A 17,500-nucleotide genomic window follows, 5' to 3' on the forward strand; every position below is an offset into this window, starting at 1 on the left:
TTTGTTTTTGAACCATTAAATGAGGAGTTTAACAATATGGCTCCCTACTGAAATGTTGGCACGCAAAATGCCAAGTGCCAATAAGCTGAAAAATGACTGAAAATACAGGAAAAGAGCAAATCTCGAAAATATCTCTTCTCCCTGTTTTGCAGGGGGGGGGGGGGGGCAAGCCAATTCCAAGATTGCCATATGTTGGAGACAAGGGAATATTCCAAGAAATGGCATCTTGGACTATATGTAAGTCAACCATTCAGTCTGCATTCTTCATGACTCGCTACAACAGGTCTCGGCATTTAAAGTGGTAACCTAACAATACACTTTAATATTGTAAGTAGGCTGATAAAGTAGTGAGGAATAATTTTGTGTTTTCTAAAGTTATTATTTATAAGTGTTGTGCTTACATTAATTCAATGCTAGATGGTTTAGTTTTGTGTTTTTACGTCTGATTTGCCAGTGATGTCCTTTCTGAATTGCTTGGCTGCAATTTGGATTTAAATTAATTTTTACTAGATTTATTTTGTTGTCTTTGTTAAAATAAGGGTATATTTATTTTGCAGATGTTAGGTGACTCAGTTGTTTACTGAGAGTTAATCTTTGTTTTTGTATTTACAATGTGTAGTTTTTTTGTAGTCTTCTTAAGTTGTGATGAGTTATTGTGTTAAAGCAAAGTTTGATGATGACCACAGAGTGATGTTAACACTTTATTGAAATACATAGAATGGTGATAAAGATGTTTTGGTACAGAAGAGTGATGCATATATACACACACACACACACACACACACACACACACACCCAGACACACATATATATATATATATATATATATATATATATATATATATATACTGTACATAGATATATAGTTTACTATTAAAACCTTGAAACTGCATAGGTCCACTGTTCACATGGTTGACCCAAAATCCTGAATCTGGAAAAGAGAAATTGCGGCCAAGTCGTAACTGAATACATTGACACCCTTAGTCTGATGTATTAGATATAGCAGGAGGTGACGTCAGTCACCCATGCTATGCATCTTAACATACTGTGACATTCCATAGTCAACAGTATGTGTATTTTACATTTTGGGATGCCAACCCACGTAACATTGCATGCATAGACAAGTTGCTAAAGAACTTAAAATGAAATAATTTAATTTCATTGGAAGATTTTCATGTTTTGCATGTAACCTCACCCAGTCTTGGGAAGTTTTTTGGCATCCCAAAAATGCATAAGGAAGCAAACCCACTGTTTAGGCATATAATGTCAAATAAAAGGACTAAGACTGAGACGATTTTTGAATTTATTGACTCATTACTTAATCTGACAGTATAAACCATGCCTTAATATTTAAAGGACTCTTGGGCTTTTTTAAATTAACTGTTTCTTAACCATCCAACATATGAAGATAAAATGCTTGTTAAGTTGGACATTGAACCACTTTACACTAATAACACGCACACTGAGGGTATTGAATAAGCTAAAACATCCCTACACAGTTATTTTACTTTCTCACATAGTAAAATTGAAACAATTTGCAGCCTGATCTCTTGTGTGCTACAACAAAACGTTTTTTCATTTTAATGAAGTTGTTTACCAACATGTTAAAGGGGTAGCAATGGGGTCAACAATTGCCCCAGCAGATGGTAATCTGGTTTTAAGTGCATGGGAAGTCAACACCCTGGTTCATCTGCCAAGTTTTCAACAAACTAGACCGTACAAGTGATACATAGATGACATATTTTTTGTGTGTCAGGGTACACCTGAAAGTGTCGACTGTTTCATCAAGTCCCTTTCAGAAAACATTCCTTTCCTCAATTTTAAAATGTCAAGATGTGGCACGGTGGTTCAGTTTTTGGACACTGAAATCAACATGGATAATCTTTCTTGGGAATCTAACATTTTCAGAAAAAACACTTATTATAAGAATTACTTAGATTTTAGAAGCCAGCATCTGTTTTTTTATGAAGAAAAATATTGTAAGGGGGTAATTCATTAGATACTCCCATATTATTAGTAGGAATGACATCTTTATTCAGGAAAGCAGAGTTCTCTGCAGTATTTTTGTGACTAGAAATTATCCACTGCTGTTGTTAAAGAGTATATTTATGGAAGTGAATGGTATGGAAAAAAGTTTTTTTTTTAAAGGGTGTTCCTCTTTAAGAAAGCCCTTTGCGTCCCGTCCAGTCGCACAGACACAGAAGACGAAAACAGGTCGCAAACACCTGTTTTATCTGTGCGACTGATGGTTTACGTCTTTGTCTTTCGCGCCTGCTGGGAATCTGAATTCCAGAGGACGTTTGGATTGCTGGGACGAAGTGAGAGGTAGGTGTGTGAGTGTTATGTGTTTATATACCGAGGGTCATTTTTCCATGGCAAAAATAGTGGGTATAATTCCTCATATCTTAAGATAAACAAACATCTTTCTCCAGTCTACTTCTTTTTTATTGATATGACTTTGTAAGTAACTGTATGTCATGTAAGCAAGGCAATGCATACATTGTGCCTTCATTAGATTTGTATTATAGTTGTTGAGGCAATTGATAGATGCTGATGGTGTGACATGTTGAAACTATATTAGTAAAGGAAATAAGTTATTCAGCAGACGAGTAGATTTTCTTTGGATAAATCATCGAGTATACTTTAATCTTGTTTGGAATAAAAAGAAGAGAAACTTAGAGAAGTAGCCAGCAAATGGGAAAATTAAATGTATACACTTATAATGCATTCATGAAAAAACTGAAGTAAATAACAGTCTTTGAGTGGAAGTGACATCAAGTTTGATAGGAATGTACAGACAGACTGGGAAGAAACAGAAAACTGTACTGAACAGCATGAAGGAGACAAATGGTATTTCCTTACAATATACAGTCTTAGCAGTTCTGTTGGGATTAATTGTGGCTCTATTATAACTGATGAACCTTTGCAGTCCTTCAGATTGGAAAATGACACTGAAATTAAACTTCATAAAGATATTGAGAATGTAAGTTCTCAGCAAGTTTATACTGTGCAACTTAATATCTGCAGTTGGGTAAAACTGAAGGGGAAGGTGTTGGTAAAAGGATTAGTTCTGTTCACTGAGGATATAAAGGATATCATTCAAACAAACCCAATCTTGCAAATTGGGTCTGTTTCAGTCGTTATAAATAGGAGATTCAGTGCAAAACTAGATATGTACAGTTCTGGCCCTGTCATACACCTGGAAAACACTGACTTAGTAACAAGTAGGACACTGGTCTGGATGTTACAAGCAGTACTTACAGTTGCATGATGGCATAGTGTCTTAATGGAAAATTAGGACAGGGTGATCAGGGACTATGTTCAAAGCTAGTGATTAAACCATGTTTGATAACAATCTGTCCTTGAATTCTTATTGTTTGTCTCAAACACTCTGTACCTTCTGCTGCACAGATTTATTCTATATAAGATTCAGATGCATAATCTGAGGTTTGCATAAAATTGGAGAAAGGGGAAAATATGCTGTCACAAAAGGAAATACTGACAGCCCAGATATCTGGAATTTTGTAAATAATTCTATGTCATTTGTGAATATTGATATGACTCATATAGAAGTGTGTGTAAAGGTGTAAAGTACTGAGCTAAAATGTAACCACAGCATGCCCTGCCAGCTTAGAATAGAAATGTATATAAACTATTGTAATTGTGTAAATGTATATGTTTTAACAATTGAAACTAGAACATAGTTGTGTCCTAGTTGCCTGTTGCACATTTTTGGTGCATGTTGTGAGGGAACGATGCTGTCAGTTTTACTTTTTTTTATGGGGCTGCTATCAGCCATTAGGGATAGAGTGGTATCAGCATCCATGTTAACTAGTGCCTGCCTGGAGGTGGCCTTACCGAAGGTATAACTGCTAGAGTCTGATTTAATTTTGGCCTGTCAGACGTCACCCGTTATTTCTGTAGTAGTACATAGTACTTCTGCTCTGCTCCTGTGTCCACCCCTTGTTAGAGAACTGTGCCACAACTGTTAACAATTAGTTCCAGCTGGAGTGTTTTGATGTACACCTAAACTTTTTGCCGTCTGCTGAAATACAAGCCTGCACCAGATTGAGTTTTGCTACTGTTTTCTATCTGTGCGTATTTCAAATGTTTACATGTAGTTACTAGTATTTTTTATTTAAAGTATGTATAAGTCCTAAGTTCAAAAGTTTTCAGACACTGTGGGATTGGGAGTTTCCATAACTTCAATTGTGCTACGTATAAATAATTTGGTTTGAAATTTGGAACACTTTTTATTGGACTTTGTCCTGATGTGACAAGACATTGGCTGCTGGTTAAGTTTTATAGGTTGTTACTCTTTCTGAATAAATATTTTTTATATATTTTTTTCTTAGAATATGACACTGCACTCAAGTTTAGAGATGGATAAGTATTTGTAATAGTAAACTTTCAAAATATGAAATGTGACTAATTAGATATGTTTATTTTATTAAACGTAGGGTTTTGTTTATTTAGTAGCTGTTGCCTGACCCTGTTGAAGGTGAAGCTCCAGTATGTGCATTGTAAAATCTATCTTGGCCAAATAAAGGTATTGATTGCTTCACCTTTGTGTTCCAACTTCTCCCCATATGCAGTTGGCATAGGAAATGGCAAATAAAGTATTTTGCAGTACTTATCAATAGAATTATGTTGTGCTGTTTGCATTGTTGTCACATCTTCAAGAAGTGATGATTTTTGCTGGTGATTTCATTCTACCTTAATTGATAAGGAAGTCCCAAACATAAATATTTTTTTTGAGAGTGGCTAGCATTACAAATCACAGGATGTCAGACCAAAGTGGGGGAGTTGTTGTTAACTGTTTTTAATTACTTCTTACTTTGAGGCAGAAATCTGTTTTCTTAGTAGATTAATACATATTTTAATGAACTGTTGTGTTGGTCGCAGTCAGGATAATCTGTTTTCTTAGTAGATTAATAGATATTTTAATGAAGTGTTGTATTGGTCACAGTCAGGATGGATTAACATTGTCTTCTGCAAGCAGTTTACTAAGGTGAGTGTATGCAAAGAACTATATACATAACTTTGTCATGGAGAACATAACATTTACTACAGGTTTAAAAAGACATGACTTACTAATTTACAGATATGCAGAGACATGCACAGTATGTTTAACTGTTATGTTCTGGTGTGTATGCATTTTTATTATATGCTGGATTCTTTATTGCTGCTTATTGAGAAAAACTGTTTTCTGGAGTCTAAAGGTTAGAAAGAGGTGTTTTATACACTTCAAGGATTGTGACAATTTATGAGCAGTTTACAAATCATAAAGCATTATCTTCTTCCCCTGTCATACTGTATTTTTATTTATTTTTTTTATCAGTTAACATTAAGTAATGTGCATTCAGTTACAGAATATTATAGTAAATTCACAGTGAGCCATTCTTTGGTTTCTGTTACATGATGTACTTTTTTTTTGAATCCACATAAAGGTCAGATTGGTTTTTATTTTACATTTGTTTACCGGGGAGGTCCGGCTGGACAAAGCTGTCCATTTTCAGCAGAGGCCCAGTGAGAAAAGCTCCAGAACAATTGCTAACATACTATACATAAGATATTTACATGAGCATTGTGGTTTACACAGTTATAAAATATAGCAGATATATGATTGCATAAGATATTTACATAAGCATAGTGGTTTAGACATAACAATTAAAAGTATAGTAGGTAGTAACATATGATTGTTCATACAGTATGTTTAGTACAGATAATGTTGAAGCTGTACTAAAGGTAAGACAAGAAAGGAAAAACTAAAAAACACTAGCCAGATTGTCAAAGCAGGAGAATATAGACAAGTTCATGTGAGGTTCATTGACATTTTAAGGGAAACTGTGAAGACTGTGCATAAAACACATATTCCTATCCAGAATTCATACTGCAGTATTAAGTTTTCTTTGGATAAACATGTACAAACGCAAAAATCAAATAGTTTTATGTATTTATTTTTTGTTGTTGTCCAGATTAGCATGATGTACATGTTAATCATTGGTGTAGCTGAAACACATCAGAAAATTATTTTTTTTTAATCCCATACCTGACACTTTTTTTTTTTGTTCAGTAACAACATTGATAGAAGATCTGCAAGATATTGACTGCAAAGGTAGTAGAAGCCCATTGGATTCTTTAGGTTGTCTTATAACTTCAAAGCCAATGCATCAGACAAGAAGTAAGCATTCAGATATAGTAACAATATGGTATAGTTCATTACTGAAGGCAATTCGTTTTCAGAATTCTTCATGTTTTAGGTTTTGCATCATTTTAGGATGCAGATAAAATAAGTTGAACTGAGCAGTGTTACTGGTGGAAAAGCGAGACGTCAGTGAAGAAACTAATGAGTCAAGATAGGGAATATAAATACTTGTTCTGTAATAATTCTCAAAATCCACGCCTACTGTGTTTGCTTGGTGTTTCAACTTCAAATCCTTGGCAACACTAACTCAATACCAAGATTATCTGCTAGTGATCTTGCCTTACTGAGAATGTCATTCCTAAAGTGCTCTTCAGCATGGTTGTGGTGCTCCTTGGATATTTCAGTGAGTGTTGATGTGTTCTTGAACCTTTACTATACAAGTTGAACAGACTGAAACATCTGGGCAACAGGCTAAAGAACTGATGAGTAATTTGCAATAATGAAGAGAGAAATCACAAATGTGCATGACGAGCAAGCACTGAGTAACATATGTGCATTTTGTCTGGTTTCACCAGCAGTGCTCTTCTGAAGATCAGCCAGGTAGTCAAATATTTTCTCAAAGTTCTGACTAAACACACAAATGGACTTATATTTCGTGGTCCATCATATCTCACACAGAAGAGGTATATTTGGTACCAATGCTCGTCGTTTTGGACTGTCATGGACAAAAGTAATAATCTTCTTGATAACACCAACAGCACTACGTATTTCAGGAACATCATTCAGATCATTGACTACAAGGTTTAGTCTGTGAGATGTGCAGTGGATAAAGGCTGTTTTTGGATACTTTTCACAAATCTTTGCCTGACCACCATTTTGGATGCTTGCCATTATGGACCAGCCATCATAGCCTTGTCTGAGTAATTTTTCCAGGTCTAGACCACACTTTATACATTCACTGACAATGACATTTGATACAGACTGAGCATCTCTCACAACAATGGGAACAAAAACCGCAAACTCTTCTCGAATACAATCATCATCAACAAACCAAATGCCCAATGACAACTGCTCAATGTCTGAGATATCTGCAGTTTCATCTGCCAATACACTAAATCCAACTGCCCTGTTTGCTGCACAATCTCCTTTCGAAGTACATGTTTGTATTCTGCCAGCAGCTCATTTTGCACCCTATGGGATGTGTACCAAGCATTTCCTGCAGTTGTTTCACTGTGCTGTTTCAGTATTGTGTCACCAGCTTCAATACGAAAATCTAACAAGTAACACAAATTTCCACCAGAGCCTTCTTTTCCACAGAGAGGAATGTCAAGGGTTGCACAGTAAATAATGGTAGATACAATTGGTTCCAATTTATTTTGGTTCTCTGCAATTTGTTTTGCTACTGCTGCATCTAGCTGTGGAATAACAGCTGTTTCTGGCTTCTGTCGTGTTCGTGTATGAGAAAAATTGGAAGCATCTTCAGTAGAACCTTTGTGCCATGATGATTGCATGTGATTTCTTACAAGACTCATTGAAGGCATTATATTTTGTGCACACACTAGTGATAAAGCTGCCTTGCAACCCATGGTGAAGTGACTGAGGAAATAATACACAAGTTAAGCAGAGTGGGCCTTTCAAGAGAGGAGAATATGCAAGCCACGGTGAGTACTGAGACAACCAACTATATCTGAATATAGTTGGTTAATAAATAATGACATGCATTTCAGTTTCAGACTTCATATCATTCAGAAAATTTAATTCTAACACAAATCCTTTTATTCTAGCATCTTTCAAATGTGTCCCTAGTTGTGGGCCTTTATTCCTAACATTATAACAGGCTTTGTCCAGATTTCGTGTTAACAGATTGAGAGGTATGGTGTGTGTGTGTCTGTAAGTATGTATAAGAAGGAGGAAGCATACCCCTCAGCTGTCCAGGTTTTTGGAGAATGTCCAGATTTTTGCCCCATATTCCTCCTAAAAAGTTGAAGTTGCTAAATAATGACAGACATTTGAGTTTTAGATGTCGTATCCTTTAGAAAAATGCATACTAACATAAATCCTGTTATTCTAGCAATGTTCTAAGTTCATGAGAGCAGTATTTATAATCTGCTCCTATTTATTTTAGGCTTTGTCCAGATTTCCTGCACTTAGAGGTTGAGGTGTGTGTTAGAGAGAGTGAAATGTCCTAGAGTTAGCAGGTGGAATTTATTTTCAAGTGCATTTTCAAGGAATTGTGAGCTTCAAGGGAAGAGAATTTTACTGCTGCTCATGCTAAGCCTACTTAAAATGTGCAACTGTTTTGTTTAGCAAATGGTATCACTATTGTGGTATAGAATTTTTAAAGCAGCACAGCAGGTAGCATACTTGCATCTTGATACAGAGAGCTGTAGGTTCTGCTCCCACAACATGTAGATTTGTATTTTAAAGGGGTGTATGTCCTCCTTTGGATGAGATGCCTAATAACTATGAACTTGTTTTTCAGCTTGCCACCCATTCCCTATTGCAATATACCAGCTTACCATTTTTTTAATATAACATAGGCAATTTATTCTTCAAGGGCAGCAGGCATTGAATTTGTAGATGAAACACTGAAATATAAAGTTGTTTTCTAGCAACAACCTCTTCACTGGTTTCAGATCTCAATGTGGAATTATTCAGATGAGTTTTACTTCTGCAAAGATTCTGCATATTGATTGTTATTGGTGGATTGTATGACAGAAGTTTGAGTAGAGTGGCCCTTTATGATTGAAATGTTCTGAATTGGGCAGGTTGTCATTACTGGTTCATATCATATGATTTGCTTCATTGCTTAAAGGAAAAATGTTCAGAACTATAAATTTAAAACACACTCTAACAAGTGGTACTATATTATACAAGGGATATAATTCAATTATTATAAAGTATAATTAATATAGTCAGGAAGGTGAATCAAATAACGTTTGCATGGTTCTAAAAATGTGTGCAAGGAGCCTATGATTTGAAAACAGCCCAAAGGTAAACTTACCCTGCCACTGGCCAGATGCATTTTCTTTGAATGCGGGTTTCAATGTTGTTTTGGTGAATGTGGGTTTCAAAGGTAAAGAAGTTTTAATGCTAAGCCTCTTTTCATTGTAAGACTATTGCTTTGTTTAGGTTTAGTAAATGTCTATCAGTGTTTTTGCTATAAAATTTTAAATAAAAGTTGTAAATGAAATCCAAATATCTGTAATCATTGTAGAAGTAAAGCATAAAACAGTATGCACACTGAAAGATTTGAACAGTGTCTATGACAAATGGGGAAAAATAGCCAAGTAATGGGACACTGGAATGGCTGTGTGGGTGGGGGTGGGGGTAGGGCCATGTGGGCGGAGGCAGCAGAGGGGGTGGGGCTGTGTGGGCGGGGCTTGGGTTTGCACCCTCCTGCAAAAAATCCTGCGGGCTCCCTTGGTCACGTGACTCTAAGTTCCAACCAATACTCAAGTTTGGGTTTAGCAAGCACCCAATCAACAAACACCCAATCAATGTGCTGGTTTAGACCGAGCCTTCTAGTTTTCCAAAGTTTTGCATTCAACCGAACCCCCTTGCAGACCTATCAGGAGAGTACTGTAGTTTGGACCTTCAGTTTTCTACTTCCTATTTGTTTAGACCAGAAACCAATTACAGACATTATTTCTAAAAAACTGGGACACCTGCGGTGGTGGTGCTACGGTAGCGTTGTCGCCTCACAGTAAGACGCTGTCCGGTTCGATTCTTAGCTAGACCGTCTTCTGCGTGGAGACATGCGTGAATCGGTGTACCTTCGTTGAAGGTTGTGCATCAGGCCTGGCAAGCCGGTATGTAAAAATCAACTGCCACTCATTAGCAGACTGGAGTTCCGCTGTGGAGACCCCTAACCGGGAAAAGCCGAAAGACACAATTTCTAAAAACTTGGACATTATACGTAGTAGCAGGGAATTAACCTCAGTATTAGGAAATGCACCAACTTACTCACACACGAGAACTAAATCATTGAAGACCTCATTTGAACATTCAGATGCACCATTTATGATTGAAAATTCTAATGACACTGATAAACCTCCAGGCATGTTCGCCTATGGCTCATGCTTGGTTTGCAACTTCATCTACAATGGCTTAAACTATGGGCCAGATTCAATAAAGACTACACTAAGTGTACACTATGCATACACGATATGTATTCAATAAAATTCCTATCACATTTTTTGTGCTTTCTAGTTACTCAGAAAGATTGCACTAAGTGTACACGTAGTCTATACTTTTTGGCAACCTATGTGAATCCCTGTCAATTAAAGCTGCGAGAATATCAGTAGGAAAACTAAAATTAGGGGGAAGAAGGTGTGAGTTATGTCTGTGTTGTCTGTTCACAAAGAACAGTGTACACTTAGTGTAGGTGTTATTGACTCTGGCTCTATGTTTTTCATCATTGTAACTATACAGTGGTTTTGCATAGACTTTTTAACTGTCATAGCATCATCGTGGTTTATGCAGGGGTTTGTGTTACCTGCCACAGTTTTTATGTAGGAAAGACATCAAGTAAACTGTAAAGCCATATCAAAGAACACTGTGTAGCCATATATAATAAAGACATAGATAATGTTTTTGGTAAACACAGTCAAGTATGCACAGGGTTCCAGAAATTTGTGTTTCTAGTTTTAGAACAGGTTGATTTATTTTATGGAGATGTGGATACTTTATTGGAGTTTTGTGAGTTAAAGTGGCAGTTATTCCTCAATGCAGAGGTTTTCCCAGGACTGAATGAAATTGAATATTAAGTGTGCTTTGCTGTGGTTGAGGTAACACCCTCACCACTAACTATTTTTTCAAAAACGTTCAGGTTCACTAAAACAATTAACTGTCTGTCTATAACATTTTATTACCTTTTGACTAGCCTTAGCTCAAAGGTTATGTTTATCATTTACAGCTAATTTAAAGTTTTAATACACACACACACACACGCACACACACACACACACACACACACACACACACACACACACACACACATATTTATCTATCTACACACACACACACACACACACGCACATATTTATCTATCTACACACACACATACACACACACACACACACACACACACACACATATTTATCCATCTATCTACACACACACACACACACACACACACACACACACACACACACACACACACACACACACATACACATACACACATATTTATCTATCTATCTACACACACACATATTTATCTATCTATCTACACACACACACACACACACACACATATTTATCTATCTATCTACACACACACACACACACACACACACACACACACACACACACACACACACACACACACACACACACACATACACACACACACAAAAGTATAGCATCAAACTATCAAAACAAAAGAAAAGAGTATCTTATTGTGATGAGTACCATATTGAAGATAGATTAGGTTTCCCTCCGACTAAATGGAGCTTCTTAGACCAGTAATGAAATACTTCCACAGGAAACATTTCAGTTCAACACTGAAAGTGGACTATGTTTTGTCTGCAGTGTATGTGTTCAAAATGGAAAGGATACACCAAATGAAAAGTTGAGAAGTTTGGGTAAAGTGGAAGTTTAATATATCTGTTTCTGAAGGAGAAATGTGATATGGTGCTGAACAGAGCACATTAACAAAGAAATATAAATTGTTTGCCAGCTACTTTAGATATCATTTTCTAAGACTTTAAAGTGGCCGCAGAAATCTGTGCTCTTTTCATTTATTTGTTTTATCATTTTTTTCTTCAGTGTTGGTATATTTGTTAAATATAACAAGTCATACAAATCCCAGCTAAGGCACTCATAAGTTTTAGATTCATTTTTAGTTAAGTGCATTGCCAGCTATATTTTCCCGACTATTTAACTTCTGTTTATTTAAACAGTCACATATATGCTTGAATTCAGTCTGCTCTATTGCCGTAGAGTAACATTGCATGTGACGTGAGTTACATTGCATGTGTCATGAGTAACAGTGCATGTGCTGTGAGCAACAGTATATGTGACATGAGGAACAGTTCATGTGATGTAACATTGCATGTGTCATAATTAACAGTGCATGTGATAGGAGTAGCAGCATATGTGACATAAGTAACAGCATATGTGACATGAGTAACAGTGCATGCTATTAGGTTTACTGCTTTTTTTTTGTGTAATTCTTTAAAGCCTTGGACAGAGTTGTCTGATAACATTCAAATAAAAACTCAGTAGCAACTTAAATATCCAGAATGAGCAATTCATACATTAACCCTGTGATTACTCAATACTTAAAACTGATACAACAAAATGGCAGGCTGTTGAAATTGAAAAAAAATATCTCACTCCCATAACTGGATGCTTCACACTCACACCTCCATTAAACCTTTCATAGCATTTTGGGAATGGCTTGTGTTAAATTTAAGGGAAGTACTGGTTAAGTGCAAGCCAAAGAAGGGCACATGATCTGGAATGCTGCCCTGTGCATGCAAACCAACACAGATGTTCCAAACCAAAAGAAACTTTCAGCACTCAAGCACACAAAACCAATGGACCACTGTACAGTAGATGCCAATAATTTATTCTTGAAAAAGAAAGCTCTGTTAAATCCCATTTCACTCTATCATTTTCAGTTTAATTTCTCCAAGACTTTTTGGTTTTTAAAACCATGATGGGAATGGACCCCATTCGTAAGTCTGGGTAGATTAAAGTTCATGAAATTAGTATTGTTTTGATCTTTGATGTTAGCCAAAAGTGCACTTCACAGCACCTGCAATGTGCCCAGAACTGACTCCTTCTGTAAGTCATACAGAGTTACATTTATTGGTAGCATATCTAAATATGCATGTAATTTCTTTTTTACAAGACCCATTGCTCCTACTACCACTGGAACTGTTTGGGTATCCTTCTTCCACATTGCCCTCGTTACTGGCTGCAAGTCTTGATATTTTATGACTTTTTGTCTCTCTCTGTATGTAAGAAACTATAGTCACTGGGTGTAGCAATTTCAATGATTAATGCTACTTTAGTCTCCCTTTCATGGACTACTACATCTGATTTTCTCACATCTATTTTTTGAACTGTTGGTAATGCGTGATCCCATGTGATATAAAATTTATCATTCTCTACAATGCTTTCAGCTTCATGTTTTCAATGCTTTTCAACTACTTCAGTATTGCAAAGTTTACAAAATTCCCAGTGCGACAGACTTGCCACATTATTGTACCTTTCAGTTTACAAGGGCCTCTGCAATGAGTGTATCACATTCAGTAACAAGTCGTGTCACTGTTTCCAGTTACATACCCTGCATGTGTCTGTTTCTCCCACATGTTCAATGGACTTTGTAAACCAATGTGTACCCAAGTCCACTATCCTGGGCCGCAATTATTAACCTTTCAGCTTTTGTTTTAACTTCCCTCTCCTTAACGTTCCTGCATCAAATCCTGACCAACATGAGGTTGTTTCAGGAGATCTCTCTACTTGCCACAATATTTATGCCTTTTCCGCATTTCTTTCCTTCTCATCTGATCCTTCTCCTTATATTCTGCCTTTATTTTTTTGGAACATTAAGTTGCTGTCTGATTTTTGTTTATTTCTGGCTTGATTTCCATTTTCGCTTGACACAGAATGGCTTCTGCTAAACTAACAGAGAAGTCATCTTAAACTTCTTCTCATGTTTTCAAATGTTCACTATGTTTGGATCTGGTGAGGACAGCAGATATGTATACAGTCCCATGACTGTAGATCTATATATGTAATCAGTTTAGAAGCGGCCAATATCTCCTTCAAAAGAAGGAATATATAACCTTTGTAAACACAATGATTTTTATATAACATTTGATAAGCATTTTTGTTGTTTTCCTGTCCAACTGATACAATATCCTTCTGGGCCAGTCAGTCACCAAAAAACTATAAGATAGAATAGAAAGAGCAAAATGGTTTATAGCTTGGAATTTATTCCTAGACATCAAGGCAGTTTTTAATATTAGTTTTATTATTGAGTTTTATTCTCAATTGTTCATGTTTTATTGTTGATCCTTCATCAATTTCCAACTATTTATACACTTTCTCCTGCTCAAGCTCCTTTATATCATGTCCCTGTCCCAGACTGATATATATATTTTTTGTGCTGCAACTTTCCTGCTTTAAATGTTGCTTTTGCACATTTATCAAGACCAAATGACATTTTTATATCATCTGAGAAAAGTTTTAACCACTTGCAGTTGTGCTTTTATCTCCTTATCTGATGAACTATACATTTTAAGTCATCCACAAAAAGCATATTAGAAATTTTTGAAAAAGATTGTTTCCTGGGCCTAATCTGTTACTTAAGTAACTTAATGGGTTAAGGGCAACACTAAACAAGAGCATGACAGAGAATCACCCTGAATTATCTCCCTTTGAATTTTTATCAATGACATAATAATCTGCCCTTTGTCATGGCTTAACTGCAAAGTAGTCTGTCCCTGTAATGTAACTGATTAATGTAGGATGTATCTTATACATCTGTAAACATTCCTTTTTCTGTGTACATGGGATGCTGTGCATTGCATTTTTTTTTGTAATCTCTCCATGCCATACTTAGATTCTTCCCCTTTTTGAAATTCTCTGTTATGGTTTTATTTAGCAACAAATGATCCTTTTTCCATATAATGCTCTTTTATTACCCTTGTTACCCCTTTGTTCTATCGCCATCAGGTTTTTTTCTAAATGACTATAAACTCTGATGACATCAGTTCTTATATACAGTTTGTATTTCATCAAATAGTACATTATTGGTCTATAGTTTTTAGGATGGTTGCAGGTTCACTCTTATGGAGGAGTATTGTTTTCCCTGGTGTTAGCCAGGTTGCAGTCCATTCAGGATACACATATAAGTAATTCTTACTCAAGGCATACTCAATTTTTGAGTGTTGGTTTATTATTCTAATTTTGTCTGCTCCAGCAGTGCTTTATGTGTATAAGGTTTAATTATATTTAACCTGGGAGGGGGTTGGAGTTTGGGATAACAGTTAAAGTGTTTACCTCACAAACACAAAGCACAGGGTTTGAATCTTACACCAGGCTTAAAATAACCCACAAGAGCAACTAACCTAGTACCCACCAACAAAGGCTAAATCTTTGTGTAAAGATAGTAATACTCTTAGCAAAAGTTAAGTACTACGTCTGGGCCTGGGGCTTTTCTTGATTTTGTTTTTCTGGCTGTTATATCTTCCCATTCCATATCCTCTACATTTGAACTCCTTGCTGTTTCTTTTATTTTTTTTCTATCCATTCATTAGTCTGAGAATTGCAATGTTCTTTGCAGGCATATGATAAAAAATGAGGAAGTGTTTGAGTGATTACTGAACCAAAATGAACACGTTGATTTTATAAAGAACTATGCATGACTATTAGAAAGTATGTCACTCAACACAAAATGCAGTATGCTTAGTTATACTAATGCAAACACACTCCCTATTAACAGAGTACCGTATATCACTGCCCCTCACAAGTTCTGTATCTGTTTGAGTAGCCGGGTTTAGTTCAAATGCCAAATTACATTGTACATAGTAGGCTTCATTCTACAATTAGTTAAATACAATAAAGTGTGTAGCAAAAAATATTGCAGAAATGATTCATGTGGGAAGGAGGGTTAGAACATAAGAAGAAAGAACAGATGTATACTTACAGCTTTCTAGTTGCATGATGCAGGTCTGTACATCCATGGGAAAATTTTTCAAATCCATCGGACAGGCCAGAGTTAATGTTATTCTAAAGAAAGAAAGAAAAAACAAACAAAGCTTTATATTTTAAAGGTGCTATCTGCTTTGAATAGTTATCATATTGCTTTATAATAACTAGTGTGTGCATGTCTGGCAACGTATTTCCATGAACAAAAATGCAGATGGTCTTCATTAATTTCAATATGATGATAGCAGTCCAAACAATGTTTTCTTCTCTTGGAAGTGGCTAAAATCCAAACACAGCATACGTTTTTTTCTAGTGTGTTATGCTTTATGTTTAGACTGCAAAGTAGCATAAACTAGCATTAACTTGGTATAACTGATTCTACTGTGTTACAGGTGTCAGTGTAACCACTTACATCAATGCTATGCAGGACTCATTGTGTTAAAAGACATTTATGTTCTAAACAAAACATTTTAATTTCTCAGTTGTGTCTTTCTTCCTAAAATGCCTACACTGTAACATAAAAATTAAGCATGATATGGCTGCTTCTCCCATTGCACTGGCATTTCTGTGTATTCAGATTTCTCGGAGCGTGGCATATTAAGTTTGGATGAAGCCTCATTACATATTTATAGGAATTTATCCCACTGGGTCATACCTGATACTGGTGACCATATTTTAAGAGTTTTGGCCAAGGAATAGATCACATTGTAAGGTATTTGTAACCCTTTATTCTTTCAATTGTTTTACTCTGTAGTGTTGTTTACAACTAGCTTCTTCCTCTTGCACTGGAAACACAAACTTAATCGAAACTTTAGGTATTCCATAGCTTTTTTCAGGTTCCCCTGCAGGCATCTGCCATCAGCCATGTCCCAAAACCCCTTCCTGAACTTCTCCTCATAGACTGGGGCCTTACTAACAGGGTCAATTTTAGTATGCAGTTCCTGAGGGTCGACAGAGCTGAGGTAAAGACAGGCTGGGCTGATATGGTACCATCCTGACAGTGTTGAAGTTTTTTTTGTACAGTTTCTTGGAGCAGCTATGGCTGGAATAAACAAGAACCTGATTCCACAGAGACAAAGGTAGTGAATGAGGAGAAGGTCCATTACTTTTTGTTTAAATCATATCAATGAACAAAAATTATACAGTTTTACTGGAAAACAAAGTTACTGATTCTCCAGAGGTTTAGAAGTAGGCAACAATGTCTGAGTATTGCCATGCTAAACAATTGGAAAAATAACATATAGGAGATGGGCAAGATAATTCCACATTCTCTGGACATGAAAGCCGAGTGGGAAAGAGAAGGCGTAGGTGAAAAACAAAAACTTGTCAGTAGGATTACCCCACAAACTCTGAGACTGCACAACAGTGGAGGAAAGGCATATTTCCTATTCCTCCTGTACCATGATCTCCATCAGTTTATAACCAGGCATCTGCTTTTTTTTTCAATCTTTATTAAATCATCACATTTTAATCTGTGGCATGACAGGCAGGATAATTCCATACTCTGTTGATGTGAAAGGCAGAGTGGGAAATAAAAGCTTTAGGTGAAAAACAAAATCTTGTCTTTAGGATTATCCCACAAGGCCATTTTTTGGGTAAAACATAATGGTGTATTGATTTAAGTTCAGTAACCTTTAATTCTGGTCTTAAAATACAGCACTGCAGCCCTCTTCTATAGAAAGT

At 36.2% G+C, this 17,500-nt stretch overlaps 1 protein-coding gene across 1 annotated transcript in view; it reads right to left on the reverse strand.

Annotated features, from left to right (window-relative positions):
• The window catches only part of GLRA1 (glycine receptor alpha 1), a 1,257,010-nt gene that overhangs the window by 867,415 nt on the left and 372,095 nt on the right, over positions 1–17,500 (reverse strand). The window contains exon 3 of the mRNA XM_044069419.1: positions 15,816–15,898. Within this exon, the coding sequence (XP_043925354.1) occupies positions 15,816–15,898 (83 nt within the window). The remainder of the gene's footprint in view (positions 1–15,815; positions 15,899–17,500) is intronic.

Source organism: Protopterus annectens, chromosome 4.part0, assembly GCF_019279795.1.
Source record: "Protopterus annectens isolate FY-2018-M chromosome 4.part0, PAN1.0, whole genome shotgun sequence".
NCBI lineage: Eukaryota > Metazoa > Chordata > Ceratodontiformes > Protopteridae > Protopterus > Protopterus annectens.